We start from the raw sequence: 23,203 nt of genomic DNA on the forward strand, positions 1-23,203 counted from the left end.
CGCCAGATCCTGCCATAATAACAGATGCAAAACCTGCAGACATTCCTCCACGGCTATGATGATCAATACCCCCCCTCCCCAAGATCCCTGGGCCCTTTCAAGATCCATGAACCCTACACATGCCTATCACAACATGTGATGTATCACATCCAGTGCATTAAATGCCCCAATAACAATTATGTGAGTGAAACCAGACAATCACTACAGTCCCAAGTGAACAAACAGAAAAATGATAAAAGACAAAAACACCCTATCTCCTGTGGATCACCATATCTGACCTTTCAATCCTCATCCTCAAAGGAAACCTGTACAACACTTTCAAAAGACAAGCATGGAAGCTTAAATTCATAACTTTGCTAGACATTATAACACTATATCTCAATAAAAGACACTGGATTTATGGCTTATTATAACAGTCTGTAACCCACTAACTCCCCTTTTTTTGTCCTATGATTGCAGAGGTGTTAACGGGCCACTTCAGCTTGGATGGTCTATTAGAAAACATGTTAATCACTTATGCTAAGGTCATGTCTACACTTGCCATGTAAAGCGCAAAAAGTCCTTTTCTGTGCAAAAACTGTGGAAGTGTCTACACTTGCCAATGACTTTTTGGGGTGAAACTCAGAATTTCACCACAAAAAGAACACCACCTCCACGAGAGGCATTCAGTTCTTACCAGTGATACTTCTGCGGTGATGTGCAAGTGAAGACATGTTCTTCCTGTTTACACAGCTTTTAGCAACTCTGCTGCTCTGACACCAGGTAAACAGAGTCTGCCCCTCTCCCTGTAAAGCCCCAGGAACTCTGAAACTCCCCTTCCTGTTTTCTTGGCAAGTGCTCACTTATCATCTGGCCAGGTGACAATGGCTGCTCCATGGAGCAAAGGATCCCCTGCTTGAGGCAATGCTGAGCTACTGGAGCTGATCAGTGTTTGGGGAGAGGAAGCTGTGCAGGGACGCAGGATGCCCCACGATCACCCTCCCCCCCACAAGACCTCTCCTCAAAATGGAGAGAGCTGCACTGTGGGATAGCTGCCCTCAGTGCCCTGCTCTCATCAGCGATGGAAGTCCTGCAAATGTGAACATGATCTGACGCCTGTGGAAGTAAGTGAGAACACAAACCAGCACTTTTCTTTTACCAGTTCCCTATCACTGGTGAAACTGACAGCGCAAAAACTCTGCAAGTGGAGACAGAGCCTAAACAATCTGTTCCACCTTGTATTTAGCGTGACACTCTGAGTACCTTTCCGGGATCTGAAGAAGAGCTCTGTGTAGCTCAAAAGGTTGTCTCTTTCACCAACAGAAGCCGGGGCAATGAAAGATATTACTTCACCCACCTTGCCTCACTGCAAACAATAGTAGTACGTGTTTGTTCTGGAAGCAAATGCTGGCACATGCAGCAGGCAAAGTCTGCACGAGTGCATTGCTTTGTTCATGAAAACTGTAAAAGACTTGCCTGCAGTAAACATCTGGAATCTATGTGGTTATTTAGTATAAGCCCCATTTTAAGCTTACACTAAGCCAGCAATAATATGGTGCTTCAGAAAGCAACTGCCACAAGAGGTTTCAAACCACAACTCTTCCCACACTGAATTATTATTCCTTCACATACACATATACACCAGGTGAAAATATATCAATAAGCAATGGCAAATTTGAAACATGACTATTCAAACTGAGAAACTATGTACACTGTGGGCTAAACTCTGAGGTCTTCACTTGGATTTTATTTAGTCTTTACTCAGGCAAACTCTCACTGAAGTCATCTGCATGGCAAACACCCAAAACAGCACAGCAGAGCATAGGAAAATTAATCTACTTCAGGTTGCTTGTGATCTAAATTCCTTCCTGAGTAAAAGCTAAGGCTAAGACAGCCTCCTCCAATTGTAAAACTCATAAGAGGGAGCAAAAGAGGGGGAAATGCCATCTTGTGAAGATTTCTCCAGAATTTTCTGTTGGGGGTGGAATTCCTAGATCCAAACATTCATAGAGTTTAACAGGGCAATTAGATCATCAGGTATGACAACTTGTGTAGCACAGGCCATTAAATTTCACACAGTTGCCCCTATATTGAGCCCAATAACTTGTGTTTGACTACAGCATATTTTCCAGAAAAGCAACCCAACCTAATCTAAAAATATCAAGAGATTGCAAATCCACCACTTCCAGTGGTAGTTTGTTCCAATGATTAGTTACCCTCACTGTTAGAAATTTGTGACTAATTTCTAGTTTGATTTTTTCTGGCTTCAGCTTCCAGCCATTGGTTCTTGTTTCTCTGTTAGATTAAAGAGTCCTTTACTATCCAGTAGTTTCTCCCCATGACAGTACTTCTTCTTGCATGAGAGAGACAATTAGTGATATTCCGGTGACTATGTCCAGATTAGTGAGACAGCTTTGGGAGATGCTTGATGTAGGTCTGAGATGCCACCTGCGAATGACCAAAGCGGGCACTGATTTAAAATGTGGCCTACAGTTTCTGACTGGTGTTCACAGTCACACTGTGCCTTGCCTATCATCTCCCGAAGGTGTGAGAGATGACAGCATCTGCCATGCAATGTTCTAAAATGGTTCAATGTGGACCATTGATTCCAGGGCAGGTTGAAGCCTGGAAGTTCTTTTGTGGGGTTGGCAGTCAAGTGTGTGTTTGGGACATTAGCATTATCCCAGATTTCTCTCCAACGTGGATGAGGATTGAATGGGGACACTTTAAGAGCTTTAACTCAATCCCCAAAAGGCGTGCAAGATTTCAGATGTGTTTTCATAAGGTTATGGAGGGCCTCATGAATTGGTAAATTCAGGTTGACCACAGTTTCGTTGTACTCATGAGCTGTACTTGTGTCTCTCCAGATTTTGGATAGGGGTATATGTGCAAGAGTGGGCAACCATTGAACAGGTGTTGATTTTAATGTTCTAGTTATGATTCTCATCATGGAATTAAGATGCACATCCAGAGATTTTGAATGTGAGCTGCCCACCCAGACTGGTGCACAATCTTCAGTGGCTGAGTATACCAGTGCTATAGTCACTGTTCGAAGTGTGGGTGCACCGGCACCCTATATTGTGCCTGCAAGTTTTCAGACAAGGCTAGACCTTGCCTTTATCTTTTCATGTATCTTTTCCAGATTGGGATTAAGAGTCAACCGTCTTTCTGAGGTTGCATCCAAGGGCTCATTTCAGACCCATTGACCACAAAAAGATGACATTACGTTGTTCTTGGCAGCTTTGTTGTCTAGGTGAAAAGTTACTACCAAGGTTTTGGAGGAGTTGGGGTGGAGCTTCCAGTACTGAAAATATTCTGTCATTATCCTGAGGTCAGTGGAGAGGGCATTGCCGATGGTGGAGAGTGCTTTGCCTTATACAGCAGGAGCAATGTCATCAGCATAAATGAACTTACACAAAATTGTGTTGGGTAAGTCCCTAATGTAGATGTTGAACAGTAAAGAAGCCAGCACGGATCCTTGAGGTAGACCATCCTTGAGGGCGTGTGCTTTGCTGAACTGCCCATTCAGAAGGACACCATATCTGCAGTTGCTCATCATTTGATCCCAATCCTTAAAACAGTCTAGTTTTAGCCAGTGGGCACACTGAGACAGTATCAACTATTGGCATTCATCATATCTAGTAAAAGCCTATGAGGACTAACAGTGGTTGACAGCATGCTTAATGGAGCCTTGTTTTATTTCCAAATCCAAATTAACAAAAGCTCCCTCCCAAAGTGTATCTTCTGCTGCAGCAGCTGTTGCATCCACAGCAATAATGAATGGGGGGGCCTCATTCTTGGGCAATATTTTGTCATCATGAACTATTACTTCTAAGTTCTCCATCATTTCTGTACTAGCTGTCTTGTCTGTGCTGTTTCTTGCAGATTAATTTTTACAATCAATAGCATTATTTGTCCTTCATTTTGTTAATATAAATGGGCTTAACCCCTGTGCGATTTCTGTATACTCTAAGAAACTGTTTAAATGGTGCAAAGATTTACATTATGGAGGCAGCTCTCCTGCAGCCCACATTGGTTTTCTCTCACTCATCCAGTTTCAGTCAGTCCCCTGTTTGTTTCATCTTCCCATCTCCCTCCATTCTTGTCCCCTCCTCCCTCTTTCCCGATAGCTTGGAACAATGTCTATCGTTCATCTTGAGCACAGAAATCCATCGCTGACAAGCTTGCACTCTAAATCTCATCTCCTCTTACAGTAGGGTCATTCGAATTATGGCCTTGAGGGCTTAGAGACTTGTGGGGGAGGAAGGGTGGCAAGTTCAAAGGTCACTCAAAAGTGTTCTCCTCAGAACAATATAATATTAGTTTTCTGGCTACCAAACAGGACACGTGACCTATTAAGCTCCAGGATGTGAACAGCCATTGGACCAAATTTTTTAAAATGCCACTTATTGGTAATTGTAATTATAAGAACAATGATTCTTGGCTCTTCAGTAGTGCCTTCCCTGTGAGGATCTCAAAGCATTTCACAGTCACTGACTGATTTAGTCTCACAGTGCCATTTTGAGGCTACTGTTATTATTTATAAAGTACACCAAAGCATGCCAGATGTCTCACAGTTTGGAACAAAGTCAGGCCCCACAGAGTTTGCTATTTAATTAGACAAAACAGACTGAGGAGGGGGCAAAGGGACATCATATAAATATAGGTAAAAGGATGAAGGGGAAATTTGGCAAGTGGCTGGTTAACTGCAAAATTTCATTTAATTTTTTGTTGTTTTGCCCCACCTTTTTCATTATCCTCGCCTTTTCACCATCTGACCCTGATCCTGCCCTCCTGTCTCAAACAGTACACTCCTTCCCCATCTGATCAATGTGTGTCATTATGGTATTATAATTTAGGAACCTTTAGTCTAATTCATTTCAAATTTAGTAAGAAAATTCTACCTTTTCCCCAGAACTAACCTACCAGTTTTGAAGCTGATATTCTTTTGACTATACAGTAGTGCCTTCATTTGCAGGGTGGAGGGCAAAAACCAGATTTCAAAATGAAACACATTTGGAGCTGTAAACTTCCACAACCCCAGAATTCTGCAAAAAGGCAAACCTCTTGCACCATGTACATCTTCATATGATCATCAATCCTTAGCAGCGGTTGTATCAATCCCAAATGTGATTCTACCCAATCACACTCTGTAAAAGGTTGCATTAACTTGGTGATTGGCAGTTTCCATAGCTTTCAGTGTTACCCAAACATTGCAGCTTAGGACCAGCTCTTAACTAGAGAGAAAACTATGTTCACATGTTAAAATTAAATCAGGTAAGTAAAGTAATGATATTATGGCAACATGGTGATATATATTACCATACATTTTAAGTATTCAGCCTACCTCTTTCTCCGGGTCTTCCTGGCTGGCCAGGATTGCCTGGAAATCCAGGTCTTCCTGGTGCTCCTTGTTCTCCCTGTGACCCAGGAGATCCTGGTCGACCTGGCTCGCCAGGAGGTCCTGGGATGGTTCGTTCTGAGACAGACTGACTTGGAATCTGGTTCAGAATTGAATTATATCTGGCCATGTGACCTGTGGGGGGAAAGATTCCACCAAATTCAGGACAAAGTGGATAATCTGGCTCAGGGGTGTTTGAAGGGAGTAGGTTGGTGAAAGGGGTGCTGGAAGGCTCTCGTCCTAAGAGGGAGAAGTTAAGAATGTGGTCTGTGATATATGCTAGTTGTGGTGATGATAAAGTGTGTACTTGTGGGTGGAGAAGTATAGGCTACTCTTAGGTAGCCTAGAATATACACTGATAGAGGGCAGGCACTCTTTGGTGGCCAAGTGTATATGCTGTTAGAGGGTAGGCACTGTTCGGTGGCATAGGGTATATATTATTAGAGAGTAGATACTGTTCAGTGGTATACAGTATACGCTGCTAGAGGATAGGTATTGTTTGGTTGTCTAGGAAATACTCTGTTAGAAAGTATGTAGTCTTCAGTGGCCTTAGAGGGTAGGTACTGTTTGGTGGCCGTGGGTACAGGCTGTTAGAGGGTAGGCACTGTGCCCTAGGGAATACACTGTTAGAGGGGAGGTATTCTTCGGTGGCCTAGGGAATACACTGTTAGAGGGCAGGCATTGTTCAGTGGCCTAGGGAATACACTGTTAGAGGGGAGGTACTCTTCGGTGGCCTAGGGAATACACTGTTAGAGGTCAGGCATTGTTCGGTGGCCTAGGGAATACATTGTTAGAGGGGAGGTACTCTTCAGTGGCCTAGGGAATACACTGTTAGAGGTCAGGCATTGTTCGGTGGCCTAGGGAATACATTGTTAGAGGGGAGGTACTCTTCGGTGGCCTAGGGAATACACTGTTAGAGGGCAGGCATTGTTCGGTGGCCTAGGGAATACACTGTAGAGGGTAAAAAGAAAAGGAGTACTTGTGTTAGTCTCTAAGGTGCCACAAGTACTTCTTTTCTTTTTGCAAATACAGACTAACATGGCTGCTACTCTGAAACAGTAGAGGGTAGGTATTGTTTGGTGGCTTTTTGTTTTCGTACCAGCTACAGATCTATTCTATGGTTGTAGAAACAGCCACCTAAAATTCGAACATAAGAGATATTGATCTACTTACCTTGGATGAGCTGTTCACACACCTGATGAGCAACCGCACGCACCATTGCCTGGGACTGAATGTCACCCTGGATAACAACACCATCATAGCCACACATTTCTCTTATAGCACTTTTATCTTGAATGTGCTCAGAGAGCCTGTGGGAGGTATGTCTTTATGATCCCTATGTTACAGATGGGGAAAATGAGGCAGAGAACCTCTGGGACTTGCCCAGGATGTTGATAACAGAGTTGGAAATGAGAAACTCCTGTTTTCAGACAACAAACAAAAGGCTGGGGATGGTAACCACAAAAGAAGATCATGGGATATGCTCACTGATACATGCACATTGTTACTTTCTTTTTTAATTTTATTAAAATTTAGAGAGAGGGACGGAGATCAGTGAAGAAGAAAAGTTTGTCAGATTAGATCTAAACTCACCATAGCTATGAGTAGAGTGAATGTAAATTACTGCGGTGGGGGGTTTATGGGACAGAAGGTCAGATTGAAATGTATTTGTGGCTATTGAATATGGCTACAGAGTACTTACCCGCTCACCCCTTTCCCCCTTTGCACCAGGAGCACCCTGTTAAAAGATTAAACAAAGTTAATTCTTACCTTTCTCTAGTTCTAAGTACTGTATGTTTGAATCTCCAAATATTAGAGTATTACAGTGAAAAGAAGGAAGGTAAACAACTCAGTTTTAGAACCCTATTTAACCCTGGCGAACGGACAGCAACGTTCTCTTAAATATGCTCTTTCCTTGTCAACACCTAGCAGGTATTTCTCTTTCCATGACTGAGTAGCAGGCGGTTACCTTTCCCAGCTTTTGTCTCTCCACTGTTCCTCATTTCTGACCCTTGAGTCTGGGAAAACTCATCCCGCCTAATGGCTGTGAGTGCTGTCTCTTTCTCAGAGCTAGTGTAGCCAGGATGATATTCTGGAAACTCAGGGGGGCTTCTGTTCCCTTGCTGCCAAATTCACCTTTCTCTTCACACTGTATTCTGTTGCCTCGGTTGTCTCTAAAATGGCGCTTGGGCCAACAGCAGTGCGGACTGAAATCTGCTGCATAAATGTACCCGCTTTTGAACCTGGCCATTCTGTAGGTTTTGGTGGATGCAGCCCTGATTTTCTGTCATTTTTGACCTCTCCAGTAAGACTTCAGGCACGCTCAGAGTTTGGCCTCATATGACCTTCAGGCATATCTGCACTTACGAAAATTTAGACCAATTTCTGGAGCATGTGCCTATATTATTGTCAATGCTCCAGTTCCAGGTAAGTTTTATAGCTCACCAAATCTCTTAATTGGGCATTTCATTATTATACTGGTAGAGTATGATGAAGAGAGTGTTAGTGTATTATCTTCGCTTATATTTTATCATCAGTCACTATATTCCCATTTAGCCAAATATTTCAAATGCTTCTGTTAGTATAAATCGCCAAAGCCGACTGGATGTTTGAAAAAAATCTAAAATTATTTAGTATTCTACAAATCAAGCCAGACGTGCAGCTGGACAATGTCAGACTCAAATACTTTCTAGAACATGAGATTATAACATCCATTATGATATATAAAAATATTTTAAGCAGGCTACATAAGGAAACAAATGTTAAAATGTTAAATTCATAATTTATGAATTCAAAATATTTAGGTGAATAGCTACACCTAAAAGGCCAAATGAAAAACTCCAAAACTATCACTAGTGTGGAATTTATACCCTCATTTTATAGATTTTTTTTTTACTTAAAATGTTTTCTTTCATGTATAAAACAAGTCATTGACATTTAAATGGTAGAAAAATTGAGCATTAGATCCTGAACAGAATCAAGAGCCCAAGGGCTCTCACTGACATCAATGGCAAAATTTTCTGTAGTTGAAGCCTGTAATTACAGTTTAAAAGTGGGTCTGATTCTGATGTCATTTACACCCATGTAAATCAGGAGTACACTCACTGAAGTCAACAGTGTTACATTGGTGGAAAACCAGTATAAATAAGATCAGAATCAGGCTACTTTGAAAAAATGCCATCTTTGTGGAAAGTGTTAAGTCTAATAAAGCAGGAACATTTTATTTTCTTTAACGTAGTTTGAAATGGAAAGAAAATTAAACGGCTACATTCAGAATATGAATTCCCATCCTGTATGCTTTTAACCTTTAAGGACAATGTCTTTTCTTGATGCTTTCATGTATATATTTCTACACAACATTTTGAGTCAGACCAAAAGCAAAACAAAACTAAAGAAAACCTAAATTAAAACAACAATGGGATGTTTCGTTTAGTCATTAATTGCAATCAGCGTGAGTGCTTTATGAGCAAATGGACCACAATTCTGGGTCCTGTGTAGCTTTTGTAATGGATAACAGCAAAGGTTAGACACCGAATAGCACAGGACTGCTAATATATAAGGATTATGTTAGCTTACTTACAGGAGGTCCAACACCACCTTGTGGCCCAGTGTTTCCCATAACACCTGGAACACCAGGAGCACCAGGTATTCCCTAAATGGAAAAAGAAAGAGTAAAGAGTTAATTGTGACATCCACATCAATGAGTTCTTATTGACAAAAATACTTAAACACAATTTTTGTAATATATGGTCAGCATCCTAGCTACAGCAGTTCCACAATGATGCATTGGTCATTTGAAAAGTGAGAAGACTACACATTATGCATAGTACACTACATTAGATTATTGCTGCTAAATTTAGTCCTTTATCAAGTCCTATGGATCCACTTTCATGTCCATAATAATAGAAGCCAGAGATGAAATGTTTATTGTCATTGTTTTCTTTTTTTAAATTACCATTAAAATATAAATGAATTCTGAATTAATAATCCTTATTAAAAATCAGAGAAAAGGTCAATTTACAAATTTGAAGAAATTGTGAATTAAACTACCAGCAGATTGCCTCACACTTCAATTCCTCAAAAAATTGAAACATGGACTATATTTAAAACTATACACTATTTGGAGACCCCATGCAATAGGCACAAGAAGGTGAATTAAGAATGAAACTATAGCTGTTCTAGATGAGCTTTGCACAGTGATGAATATTCATTAATGTAATGCATTAGTTAATGTCAGCTCAAAACAGGTAAAGAAATAGGTGCTGGGCAGTATTTATTTATTTATAATTATGCAAATATCATAAAGGGTAATAACACTATTATTCAGCTAGTAACACATTCTTTTTTCAATGTGTAGCTACATAATTTCACAAAGGAGTAAAAGGCCCAATCCTACAATCCTTAATCAGACAAACCTCCCATGGACTTCAGTGAGTCTGAGGGTCCAGGGCTGTAGGGCAAATTTTAACCCAGCACTTGGCCTGAGTAACTAGGGAGCGGCTGAACAAAAGAAAGAATCCACCCCTCCCCAGATTGCTGAGTAGTTATGGAACAACCATGTGGAAGTTACTGCAGCTTGATTTTCTGGAATCACTGAAGGGTTTACACAGCAATGGATCCTTTGGCCTTGCCTTCCTCCAGGCCCACCCAGTCCCAATCTCACCCCTCCATATACGGTGTAACCACAGCTGTTCTGCTACCATGGAACTTCCTGTGACTGTAGCTTCGGGGGCAAGATTTGCACCCACATGAATCCTCAGATCTTATTTCCCAAATGGGTTAGGTTCATTGCCTCTGTCCTCATGGATTATTTCAACTGTTTTTTCCCCCACTCCTGTAGGACCCCAAAGTAGTAATGATATTAGTGCAGTAGCCAAGGAATGGGGAAGGGGAAACTCAGGAGATTGCAGGTGGACTTTTACTTTCTAAATATTTTATTTTCTTGTCACTAACATGTAAATAATAGATGGTCTTGTGTCCTGATTCTGGCTAGTTCTAATAAAGTAATAAAATAAAAGCCCTTGTACATTTTTCAGTGTCACAAGCCTTCAAATAAGGAATTCAAACCACAGATTGTGAATGTCTAAGGTGCATGTATTCCTTCCACAAAGTTATCTTCTATCCTAGTCAGTGTTAACAGCAACAACTTTAGGGTCAGATTTTGCCACGCTTGCTCATAATGTGTAGTATCTTACCCACTGATTTCATCTGCCCTACTACAGAACATAAGTAAGACTGGCAGAATCTGGCAATTAGAGAATATTTAAAACCATCACAGGCAAATTGGCCCACGGTTCTCTATAACCCCACTACAAATCTTGCTAGTAAATATATCACTCCTAAAAAATGTATCTGCCAGAGGCAGATTTATAACACAAGGAACAAAATTCTGCCCTCAGATGAATGTGTACTGCTCCCACTGAAGCCAGCTGAGGTCAGACTCTGGCCTCTAGATGATCTCTTAATTATTTTGTGAAATGTTTGAATACATTCTACAGGGCTTCAGCTGCATGACCTGGGGCAATGAACTCTGGCGGCTCATGTCAGAGAACAAGTCCAGATTGGAACTTCCCGCAAGACTAGAGTCTCTGCCTCATCTCAATGCCAAGGGCTATTAGTCCACTTTACACAACGCAGCTACTTTACTTACCACAAGATGGCAGCCTATTTATTGAGTGACTCAATCTCCCTTTACCATGGGGGAGTCATTGTATCTCAAGGTAAGAATCCAAAGAACTGGCATAGCACGGTCAGCTCTCTGCCAAACTCATGATTAATCTGAATTCTAATCTCCAGTGCAATCGGCTATTTAGCCCCAGCTGGCACAGACAGCAACCTACATCCTGAAAAGACCTCAACTCATACAGTAATAAATCTCACACAGACAGTACTTACCACTGGCCCAGGAGGACCTTGGGGCCCTGTGGGTCCATCTTTGCCAGGTGCACCCTAGAGAAGAGGAACATGGAAATTAATCAACAAGCTTCTTAGAAGAGTTATACTTTCCAAGTCCAGATAATTTCTTCTAGAAGGCAACTTACTTTTAATTTTGTTATTAAAAGATTTTGTTAAGAAAGGAAGAAAGAAAGAAAGTTGAGGATTGGTCCTGCTTTGAGCAGGGGGTTGGACTAGATAACCTCCTGAAGTCCCTTCCAACCCCAGTATTCTATGATTCTATGAAAGAAAAAGAAAAAAATTCACCCCATCCAGAGGGCCAGCAGAAGCCTACATACCATTCAAGTCCCACTTAGGACCTCAGAACAATGTTTAAGTGGGATGAAGTGGTACGTAAGTCTTGTGTTGAAGCTCTGCAAAAGGGCAAATTTCACCTATAATGTTGGAGGAGAAGATTGCTCTTTTGTGAATTTTAAGCACTCTGAAAACTCTTACTAAAATTACCTGAGATGGATCCCAATCCTACCAACTCTTCTTCACAGATCATTGTTACTCATGTGACTATGCCCATTGACTTCATGATGAAGGCATTATCAGAAAGGAAAGTTTCATTGCCCAGAAATAGTGCACAGCTTTATTGGACACCACAGAGGCCCTGATTCAGGAAGCTGCTTAATGAGACTTCATTGGGCATATTCATGAATGAAGTTACACACTTAAGAACCTTCCTGAACCAGAGCCAAAGACTACCCCATACTAGAGAGCAAATTACTCATGACAGGAAGTGTACAAATGTAGAAGAGTAAAGGATACTTATGCATATTAATCAGGAAGCACATTTTTCCATTAACATACTCTAAATCATAACCCCACCAATTGTTCTGATCATTAATCCAGAACCAATATTTGGAAAAGTTTGCTAGTTCTAAAAGCATTTATATTTGTCCACCAAAAGGCTCCCAACCCTGACAAGTTACAATATATTGTGCGCAACCTTAAAAAATAAATCACATAATACTGGTTTTCTTCTTTCCCTCCTTCCTCCTCCCCTTAAATTCTGATGATTTTAGCAGTGGTTAGGTGACAAACTACTAGATGCAGAGCCGTCCCTTGGGTAGGGCAAATCGGGGCGACCACCCCAGGCCCCACACTTTGGGGGCCCCATGCTTTGATAAAATCAGGACTGTCCCAATATTTAGTCCTTTGTCCCACATTCCGACTGATGTATGATCAGGATGCCATTTGTCCCAATATTCAGGTGAGGAGGCGAAAGGGCAGATGGGCCGGGGTGAGGAGGCAGGTGGCGGGCGGATGGTGCCGAGGAGCGGCGGTTGGGTGGACACGGTGTGTGTGCACCAGATGGACAGCAAGGAGACTAGCGGGGAGGTGAGCAGCGGGCAGGCAGGTGAGGAGGCAAGCGGCAGGAGGGCAAGAGGGAGGGAGGTGAGGAGGCAGATGGGCATGCAGATGGCGAGGAGGAGAGCAGCGGATGGACGGGTGCACTGGATGGGTGGTGATGAGACTAGCAGGGATGTGAGCTGTGGGCAGGCGGGTAAGGAGGCGAGCGGCAGGCGGGCGGAAGGGCGAGGAGGAGAGTGGTGGGAGGGCAGGCGGGGTGAGGAGGCAAGTGGTGGCTGGGCGCGCTGGGCGGACAGTGAGGAGACTAGTGGGCAGGCTGATTTGTCTCGAGCCCCATACCCCCCTAGGAACGGCCCAGACTAGATGTAATGCTTTAGCATTTGGAAACTGTGATTCTAACCTGCTTATATATGGTATAAACCATTGGTTTGAAAATTTATCTTTGGTGTAACTGGAAAATATTCTCTACTCTGCTGTAAAGGTGTTTAGGTGACAAAATAAGTATATCATATAACTTATCCATATTATATCCACTATCCACACTGTGGATAAGGGATGCTTTCCTGTTTCAAAGTATACCACTATGATTCCTAAAGCTTCAAGAGCCCTATAAGGCCCCCTCATTATGATAAGAACTAAAGAATAAAAAAGAATGGTGATGTTACCATGAATAAATGCCAGTGTACCTGAATCCACTTTAAAAGTATAAATAAACAAATAAATAAATTTTGTTCATTTCAAATCAAATCAGCAAATCAAGAAAAGTTTGCTCAGCTCATGAAACTGCAAATTCTAAAGGTATGACAAACTCTATCCATGAATAACCCGTGAAATGAAATCAAAAATAAAAATTGACAAATACAAGCGGTGTTTCTGAGCTTGATGCGGGTAGTAGCCATTTTGCTAAAGAAGTGTTTTGTTTTTAAGAACGTTTTGAAAAATTTATGTTAGACAGTCTTCATTTGTGACACTCGCAGTATGGAAGCCCCTTACAAAGTGATGTGAAGCAGAATACCTGTTTGTTTTCATATTGGTTTAACTCTCACGAAAACTGATGCTTTGATATTTAAACAAACTGTTTAATTTTTTAAAAACAAGTAGGTGAAAACCTGTCCCTGTTGACTTCAATGGGGCCAGGATTTCATCCAGAATATTTTATGGAAGTCTTTCCACTGACCTCCAAGGAGCTGAATTGGACTCAAAGAGTCTCCACACTACTGCCATACTTCCCTTCCCACCCTGCCAGTAAATGGCAGGAACTAACAGTAAGCTTAGAAATACTGGTTTTTCTTTGAATGTAAAGTTTTTAATTACAATTCATTTATTCCCACAGGGCAATACTTCTTACTCTTGGCTGCTGGAGAATGTCTCCTTGCATATCCTGGGGGTGCATTTCTCTTGGCACTGTTTCTGTATCTCTTGGCCATTTAAAATGGTCTCCCGCTGTATTTGTTAGGTGTGAAAATTGCCGTTTATAAATTAAGTCAAACAGGAGTCTGTCTCAAGGAGCAGTATGGTCGTAAATGTTTGTTGTGCTAACCCAGAAGTAAAAAATATATAACAGTGTGGTTTGTTTATGCCACCATGAGGGTTAGTGGTTTTTCAGATTATTTGATAGCTGATATGTGTTTTAGACTAATTCTGAACATATGTAGCATGGGGTGGCGGTTAGGAAGAGGAATTGGTAGAAAAAAATGGAAATGTGTTTCTGTTGGCTGCTTATGCCACTAATTTTGGTTGAGTAAAGACTGTGTGAGCTCACAGAATAGTACTCAGAATACTAAAACATTGGGATACTGTGCATTGTTTCATTTATTGAGCTCTCTTTTGATGGCTTAACCCAAATATTGTCATCTTTTGGAAATATGGTACTATACCTCAGATGTGGTCTTATTCAGTAAACTTAGTAGTCAAGGATTCATGAATTTGCTCCAGATACTCCTGTGTCTAGGAACCAGATATTTCAGATTTACATGCATATAAGAGCTGAATCCACACTCAATGCCTGGATTTCAAAACTACCCCCAAATATAGAGAAGTTTAGATTTGAATGCCAACCAAAAATTATCCAGCATTATTTTGTAAGACTGGTTTAGTTCAGGGCATATTGTGCTACTGAACTTAAATACATGCACGAGAAATCAATATCAGTGGTGTATTTTGGGGTAAAATGCTACCTTAAATTCACCCATGTGCAGTGGGCAGAATGAGACTTAAACCTGATTTAAGACTGTGGGTAAAATTCTGGCCCCAATGAAGTCCTTGTGAGTTTTCCCACTGACTTCAAAGGCGCCAAGATTTCACACCTTGAACATACATGGTACTTAGACTTTTTTTGGCCCTCTGCAGAAGGCTGATTTTCACTCTAAAGGCCAACTATGGAGTCCTGCATGTAGGCAAAACTCTCACTGAAGTTAGTGAACCCCATCATTCAGTATTTACTCATGGAAAACTACTGAGCGTGTCCAAGCAAAGGCTGCAGGATAGGATATAATGGCAGGCCAGGCTTGTCTGAACAGAATCAAGCCCAATGCCAGTATACTCGAGACTTCAAATATTTGTTTTTGCCAGATCAAAAGCTCAAAAAGTAGTGTTGTTCCCTCCCACATTTCACCACTGTAAAGGATTTTTGAAGTTATTTTGCATTAGTTTTTACCCTTATGCTAATTCATAGTAATGGTGGCAGGCATACAAGTATCCAGTTAATTCACTAAAATACTACAGACTACTTCAGTAATGTCAATCTGCAGATGTGAGGTGGTTCACAAAAGGGCTCAGTTTTGTTCTGACTAAATAAAGCTAATTCGGGAAAATACTAGTAAAGTGATTTCTAGAATCTTTCACTGCTCAGAATACACATCCTTTTAATGTAATGACAGTGTTTGGAAAGTTGACAGCACAAGCCAAACTAGACTAGTTCTGCTTCACAGCATTTGAACACAGTAATGCCCATTTAATATCCCACCTCACCTTTGTAGTACTGCAGATTAAAAGGAATATATTTGAGTCATCCCCTCTAAGAGCTGACATACAAGAAGTTTCTCTTTTATTTTTCACATTTTAAAACTCAAAAGGCCCGATATGGTGCACTCTGCTAACCACGTAAATGTTTTTCCTCCATTGTTTATACTATGCTGCTAAAAATCTTGTTTTGAAAATAAAATTCCCTTCCTTACCAATCTGGTCCTTTTCTATTCCACACATGGGGCTGAGCAGGTAGAAGTGTGTCACCATGGCCAGGAGAAAGCTCTGAAGGACCAGAAGAGTTAAATGCACCTTCCAGCTGGGCTAATGCTGGCAAGCAAGGTAAAGCAGCAGATGGTCAAAGCCCTCCCACCTGTTCCTGGGCTACTAGCACACCCATGGAGCAGCTCAAGGGGAGGTAGTCACCTGACACCACATCTCTTCTTCTCTGCTTCCTGGTGCTCAGCAGAGACATGGTGAGCCACATGCAAAAAAGCAGTTTCCTCTTTCCAAGGCTACCTGCCTATCTGCTAAATCATTCCTGGCTGCAACCCCAACACCAGCATATTGTTCTTGTCCCTCTGCCAAGGAGAAGTCTGGTGTGCAGGGGGAGTCCCTAGGGAAGATGGAGGTGGCGGGGATGGAGGGGGGAAAAAGCCACCAGGGAACAATGAGAGGTGACCAAGTCACAGACATTTTGGGGTAGGGAGTAATTCAAATGAGCTGAGGAATCTGAGGACAGAGTGATGGAGGCAGTCTCTCCCCCAGTATGTGCATGCAGGAGAGATGTACCTACCGCACCATCCCTTAGAATGGTACTTTATGGTCCTTTCTTCCCAGCTGGCTATTTCTGCCCCCACAAGGGTGGCTTGCATCTCTCAGGAGAGAATGAGGACTGTAAGTATGAGTGGACCGTGTGTGTAGGCCATGGGGAACATGGGAAAAGAAAGCACCTTTCCTCCTCTGCCTGTGCACCTGCACAAGGGCCAGTCATAATCTTAACTTCATAGCCCTAGCAGAAAAGGAAGAACTGAAAGGACAAGGGAGTGTAAGTGGAGAATATTTGGGCCAGATGTGGCTTGGAAGAGTGAGGGGGGCTAATCAACACCTTGATCTCAATTCAAGCACACAGTCCTGCACAATTCAACCTGCCCCTTTTGTGCAGGACATAGCTGCATCCAGGAGAGTTAGTGTAAACGCACACATTGCCTGTTTTAGTACAACCACTCTAGTATGGGCGATTGTGTGGGAAGAGAAGGGCAGGGAAAGGTTCCTTGAATATTTTTGCAATGACCACATCACTGAGAATCAAACAGGCAGAAACCATGTCTCCTTTCCCAACATCTTTATTTCTATATTTATATCAGGAGGACTAAAATGAGCCAGGGGGTGGTTCTTCGTATTAATCTGAAATTTAGATTTAGTCCAGGTACCCGATTTGTTTTAAAAAAAATCTATCATGGATGCTTAGAGTTTGTTTTATTAACAGAAAACAGATCTTTAACTCTATTTCAACCTTTAAAATGAATTTTAATCTCATCTCATAGCATGGGCAGTCCATTATGAAATTGATTTCTGTTTGTATTTTATACACCTGATTAGAGGATATACTCTAATTTCTTCTTTTAAAAAGAAACTACTGAAAGCTACGAAAAGGAAAGAAATATAATTTTTAAAAAATCTTGGATAAATAAACCAGGGATAAAAGAAAAAATCGACAACCTGAGGGGACGGGGGTTTAAACTTAGTATTGAATAAAAAAATTAAAATAAATGTCAATGGGAAGCAAAATCAGAGACCCTTATCAATAGATTTTAATAATGATTAGAAGCTCTGAGTATTAGAAAGTAAGACGAAGCAGAAAGGAAATAAACGTGAACTGGAAGGGGAAAAAATCTATTTGGAGTTAAAGGACGTTTTAAAATTAACATCATATAGGCTATGATTCAGCAAAATGCTTAGTCATGTGCTTAAATCCCACTAATGCTAGTGGAATTTTTCAAGTGCTTTGATGAATCAGGTCCATTATGCCTCAAGCATTTTAATTAATAATAAACATTAAAAAGAAAGTGATGGCCAAGCTAAGAATAACACGGAAAACATCAATTCTAGTATAACTTTAGTTTCACAGTATAGGCTGAAAAATAGTTTCAGAGCTTGGCTTACAGAAGGAAGTTTGACAAAGAAAACATTGTACAAAAAAGTAATTTACTTCTTCATAACTTTCCAGTGCCCCTTTGCTGTTGCTGGAGTGACATCTGTCAGAGTGACAGAATACTCCATTGCCGATTAGCCTTTCCTTCAGACAGACTGTGCAGTGAGGTTACTGGACTGGATCGCCACTTTCACAGGACTTTTATGCCAGTGTAACTCCACTGGAATCCATTGAGTTACACCAGCATAAACTAATACAACAGAGTGGAGAATCAAGCCCATCATGCTGTATGTATAACATCAGAGTCTGTTGCCATAGAAATCACTGTAGCATATAGCACAAACACCCAATGATAGGCCTGATTCTATAAGACCCTCAGAACTTCCTGAGAAATATAGAACTGAAGAACAATCATCTAGTTCATTTTCTCAAAAGCGGGGAAACTAGACACAGGAAAGAATTATGATCAGTATTTAAAACTGAGAATTTATTTAACTTCCCACCCTTATTATAGACCACGCTGGAGCTACCTCCAGAATAAGAGTTAATTGCCTTTCCCCTGACTTAATCAAAGCCTTTGTCTATGCCATCCTTTTTTCTCAAAAATATCCCACTGTGGCCACACTACCAGTTCAGCTCCCAAGTGGTCGCACCAGTTTAAAAACTACTGTCTGGCACACAAGGGATCGAACCGGGCATTTCTGGAGCCAAAAGGATAAGCAGCTACAGCTTGAGAGAAAATGGCAAACCTGTCTAAGTGGGGCTGTAGCAGCCTCATACTTCTAGGGATTGGGCACAGAAGAGAACCTGTAACACATACACTAGTGGGTTACACAGACAAGTCACTGGAGGCCACTAGCATTTTTAGCACCATGTCACCTAGACTTGCTCTGAGCAAGGTTAGACAAAATGGTGACAAGAACACATGGTCACGGAAGCCTTAAAAAACTAGTGCTCTCCCCAGTACTGAAATTGCAGCTGAACCAGTGATAACAACAGTGAGAAGTAGGGGGAGGGGGAAGGGGAAGGCCAATGCAGACATAGCCAATGGGAAGGTGCTACGAGAAGCTACAAGATTGTGAGGTATTAGAAAAACAGAGAGGTATGTAGTATACAACACAGAAAAAGGAATACACTTAGAATAAGATTGAAAAGAGGGCAGGTGATATGAAGTCTGGTTGTCTAACATAATACAGCAATAGTTGTGATCTCATATGTTTGATTCGTAATTTAGTTGTATACTTGGAAACTTAGTTCAAAATGTTGGTTTTGATCTGAACATAACTCAGCACAAATCTCACTCTTTAAAAAGTCTCTCCTTTTTTTCTTAATTTCACAGGGAAACCATCTATTGCCCCAAACACTACACTGACTTCAGTGGAACTACGCACGGGCTTAAAGTTAAATGTGCTTAAGTGTTTGCAGGATTGGGGCCAAGATCTGTACCACTGTACAGATCCTGAAATAACAGGGCTGAGCTCAATGCCAGAAGTCCAAAGAATGAAGAAGAAAGAAGCTCCACAAGCTTCTGAAGTTACGAAGTTTCATAGCTATTTTCAAGAAAAGCTCCTAAATATCCAGAAGAGAATGTAAATCTTGTTTAAAGGAAACTATAAGTCCAATTTAACTACGTACTTGACCTGTACATTGTACTGAATTACTAATAATCAGGTAGGGATTCTTTTGCAATACCTGGATTCAGTGTACCTAGCAGTATGAAACAAAAGACTGATCAGCTGCTGCTTTATAAGTCTAACTTATAGAGGTTTCCAAAGACACAGGTGAAAGTACCTAGAGGTTTAACCAAATAAGTTAATACTAAAATCCATATCTTGGTTGCTAGCCAGAATGTAAATATCCCTCACAGGCTCACTATAAGCAGAAGAAAGTTGATCACATCTTTCTAATATTATGTAGTTCATTCTTAGTTTAACAGCGTTCACCTTTTCACCTACTCTTTTACCCATGTTTCATTTTTAAGAAAGTAACGTACTGCCAGATTAAGAGTACTGGACACAGAAGACCTCTATTTGTACCAAATAAATACATCAGAAATAGCATAGGCTTCCTTATTGTTATTCCAGCATTTCTCAACCTATTCTGGAGGGCAATAAAGTAACCCATTTCTGTTCCTTGCTTCTCTCTTGAGACAACCAACAAAGGTGCTAGTTAGTGCCAGTTGTAATCATGGCACTGTTTGTGACATGGACATCTATGTACTAGATTGCTGTGTCACTGAACTGGCTGTAAATTAAACTAATAACAATTTTGATTCCCCCACCAGTGCACAAGAACTATCAGGTATAAATCTAAAACTACTATATAAATAGATCCATATTATTATTATCATTATTTACCAGGCCCGCCGAAAGCAATTCTGGACCCCAGGGCAGAACAGTTAATGGGCCCCTAGAAAGGGATGGCTGAGGTTTACGACACTACATTTTATCCTATTGATAACACATTAGAACCCACTATACGAAAGTTGTGGCTTTGCTTGATGTAGTTAACTTTTTTTTTCCCTGTTACAGCACCAGTGTTAAACAAATTGTGAGCCAAAATATAAGATGTAGAATTTGTTATTTTGAAGGATATATTTAAATTAAATAAATACATTATGGAATGAACATGGAGAGAGTCCAGCAGAGGGCAACGAAAATGATTAGGGGACTGGGACATGTGACTTATGAGGGGAGGCTGAGGGAATTGGGCTTATTTAGTCTGCAGAAGAGAAGAATGGGGGGGGGGGGATTTGATAGCAGCCTTCAACTACTTGAAGGGGGGTTCCAAAGAGGATGGAGCTAGGCTGTTCTCAGTGGTGGCAGATGACAGAACAAGGAGCAATGGTCTCAAGTTGCAGTGGGGGAAGTATAGGTTAGATATTAAGAAAACCTATTTCACTAGGAGGGTGGTGAAGCACTGGACTGGGTTACCTAGGGAGGTGGTGGAATCTCCATTCTTAGAGGCTTTTGAGGCCTGGCTTGACAGAGCCCTGGCTGGGATGATTTAGTTGGGGTTGGCCCTGCTCTGAGCAGGGGGTTGGACTGGCTGAAACCCCCAGGTTGAGAAACACTGATCTAGATGAGTTGAAGCACCCCCCTGGAAGACCTCTGCATAACCTAAATTTGGGCATAGTCAGTTCTCAGAAAAGAAGACAGAGGGGACACCTGATAAGTGTTCAGATATATTAAGGACTGTTATAAAGAGGACTGATCAGTTGTTCCTCATGTCCACTGAATGTAGGACAAGAAGTAATGGGCTTAATCTGCAGCAAGGAAGATCTAGGTTAGATATTAGGAAAACTTGTCCAACTATACAGGTAGTTAAGTTTTGGAGTAGGCTTCCAAGTGTTCCATCATTTCTTTTAAGAACGGGTTGGACAAAGACTTGTCTAGGCTGGTCTAGGTTTACTTGGCATGGCCTCAGTGCAGGGGACAGGACTTGATAACTTTGCAAGGTCGCTTCCAGCTCTATATTTCTATGAATCTGATTCCTAGCCATCACCGCTCTTGAGGCAGAGATCCACATCTCTCTCCCTTCAGACCAGAAGTTTAGGCTTGCAGTCCCTCTGCACCTCACTGCAATTTTCCAGCAGGTCTGATCAGTGTCCAGCACCTCTGGTTAACTCTTTGTCCGGGGACTATAATGGTGTACACCAGTTACCAATTAGTCCTCACAATGCAAACTGCATTTATTCTTAGGGCAAAAGCAGTTCAGAGAAAAGATATAAAAAACTATAAAAGACCCTAAATGCATGCTAAAAGATTATCAGAGGTCACCCACAAGACCAATATAGGGCTCTGGTAGGAATCAGTCTTTCATACCACAGAACTGGGTTTGCCCCTTTGGTTACAAGTTCCTTTCTGTTCTTAGATCAGGAACCAGACCCCAGCTAGGGCCTTTTATCTCCAGTCTCTGGGAACAGGTAATCATCGGCCAATGACCCTCTCCATAGGGCACAGCATCAAAAGACTGGGGTTTTGCATAACTTCGGTCGTATTATTTACATTAATCACTTCCCAGGCATTCCCCAGGAAAGCCAGATAACACTTTTTGTCCCAAAAGTCCGTGCCTGCCTGGCACATTTCAATATAGTTGTTTGCACTCCTTAAACTTCCCAGGTCTCACCTGTCCCAGTGCCATCACTGATGGAACGGAAACACTTCAAATGAGAAATCTGTTTGTTTCACCTTACCCTTTGACCTTGAGTTCCATCCCGTCCCGGTGGTCCTGATGCTCCTGGGACACCCTATGAATAATAAGAGGGCAAAAGATCAGAGTGGCAGCAACCCCTACACTGTATAGTGCAACCCCCTTTATCTGACATGACATCAAAAGCCCTGGGATAAATGGGGCTTCAGATACTCAACAGGATGACTCATGGTAGGGCCATGTCTATGATTCAGGCGAGGTGGAGCTTCAGTGAAATAAATAGGGCTTATTAATATGCACATGCAATTAACCTTTTCTGTTTTAATATCTTGTTTAAAAGCAAATAATGTCTACAGATGCTTTGTATTACTCCAGTTTTATACCAGTGTGACTCCATTGAGGTAAATCAGATCCTTAAACTAAATCTTTATTTCCATCTCTCTCTCTTTCAGTTTTTGTAAAGGCATGAGTTACCATATTGTCTGAGCTCAGTGCAGTAATAGCAAAGGGGCAAACCCTTGATCAAGCATCCAGCCCAAATAAATGAGCTATGCCTGGCAGAGTTCCACAGAGTTCAGATGAAATCCTCCCACTCCTTCCACTGGCTGCCTAAAGGCACTGGCATTGATCCCAGACCATTACTGCAACCACAGGCATAAAAAACGATCCAGAAGGCTGGAGAGATTGATTTATGAGGAAAGATTATGAGAGCTAAGTATCTAGCAAGACTAGAAGTTGGGGAACCTGGTAATAGCAGACAAATATCTGAAGTGTGTAGACATCAAGGAGGGAAAGGATTTATCTTGGTTGGTTGGTACAAGAGATTATAAGCAGGAGTAATATGATAAAACTAAGAAATGAAAAATTGAGGCTACATATCAGGAAAACTGACTTCAGCAAGAGTTGTGGGCGCTCAGCAGCCCTCAGCATTTTGCAAGATGGTCATAAGAACATAAGAACAGCCAGACTGGGTCAGACCAAGGGCCCATCTAGCCCGGTATCCTGTCTTCTGACAGTGGCCAATGCCACATGTCCTAGAGGGAACTGACAGAACAGATAATCACCAAGTGATCCATTCCCAGCTTCTGGCAAACAGAGGCTAGGGACACCATCCCTGCCCATCCTGGCTAATAGCCATTGATGGACCTATCCTCCATGAATTTATCTAACTCTTTTTTGAGCCCTGTTATAGTCTTGGCCTTCACAACATCCTCCGGCAAGGAGTTCCACAGGTTTACTGTGCATTGTGTGAAGAAATACTTCCTTTTGTTTGTTTTAAACCTGCTGCCTATTAATTT

The 23,203-nt window shown here is 41.5% G+C and overlaps 1 protein-coding gene across 4 annotated transcripts in view; it reads right to left on the bottom strand.

The window, feature by feature from the left end:
- COL14A1 (collagen type XIV alpha 1 chain) overlaps positions 1-23,203 on the bottom strand; it is a 175,469-nt gene that overhangs the window by 9,583 nt on the left and 142,683 nt on the right. For all 4 annotated transcript variants that reach the window (XM_073330233.1, XM_073330232.1, XM_073330231.1 and 1 more), the window contains exons 40-45: positions 21,949-22,002; positions 11,276-11,329; positions 8,961-9,032; positions 7,083-7,118; positions 6,554-6,620; positions 5,327-5,515 (exon numbers count right to left, since the gene is read on the bottom strand). In XM_073330233.1, the coding sequence (XP_073186334.1) occupies positions 5,327-5,515; positions 6,554-6,620; positions 7,083-7,118; positions 8,961-9,032; positions 11,276-11,329; positions 21,949-22,002 (472 nt within the window). The remainder of the gene's footprint in view (positions 1-5,326; positions 5,516-6,553; positions 6,621-7,082; positions 7,119-8,960; positions 9,033-11,275; positions 11,330-21,948; positions 22,003-23,203) is intronic.

Source organism: Lepidochelys kempii, chromosome 2, assembly GCF_965140265.1.
Source record: "Lepidochelys kempii isolate rLepKem1 chromosome 2, rLepKem1.hap2, whole genome shotgun sequence".
Classification (NCBI taxonomy): domain Eukaryota; kingdom Metazoa; phylum Chordata; order Testudines; family Cheloniidae; genus Lepidochelys; species Lepidochelys kempii.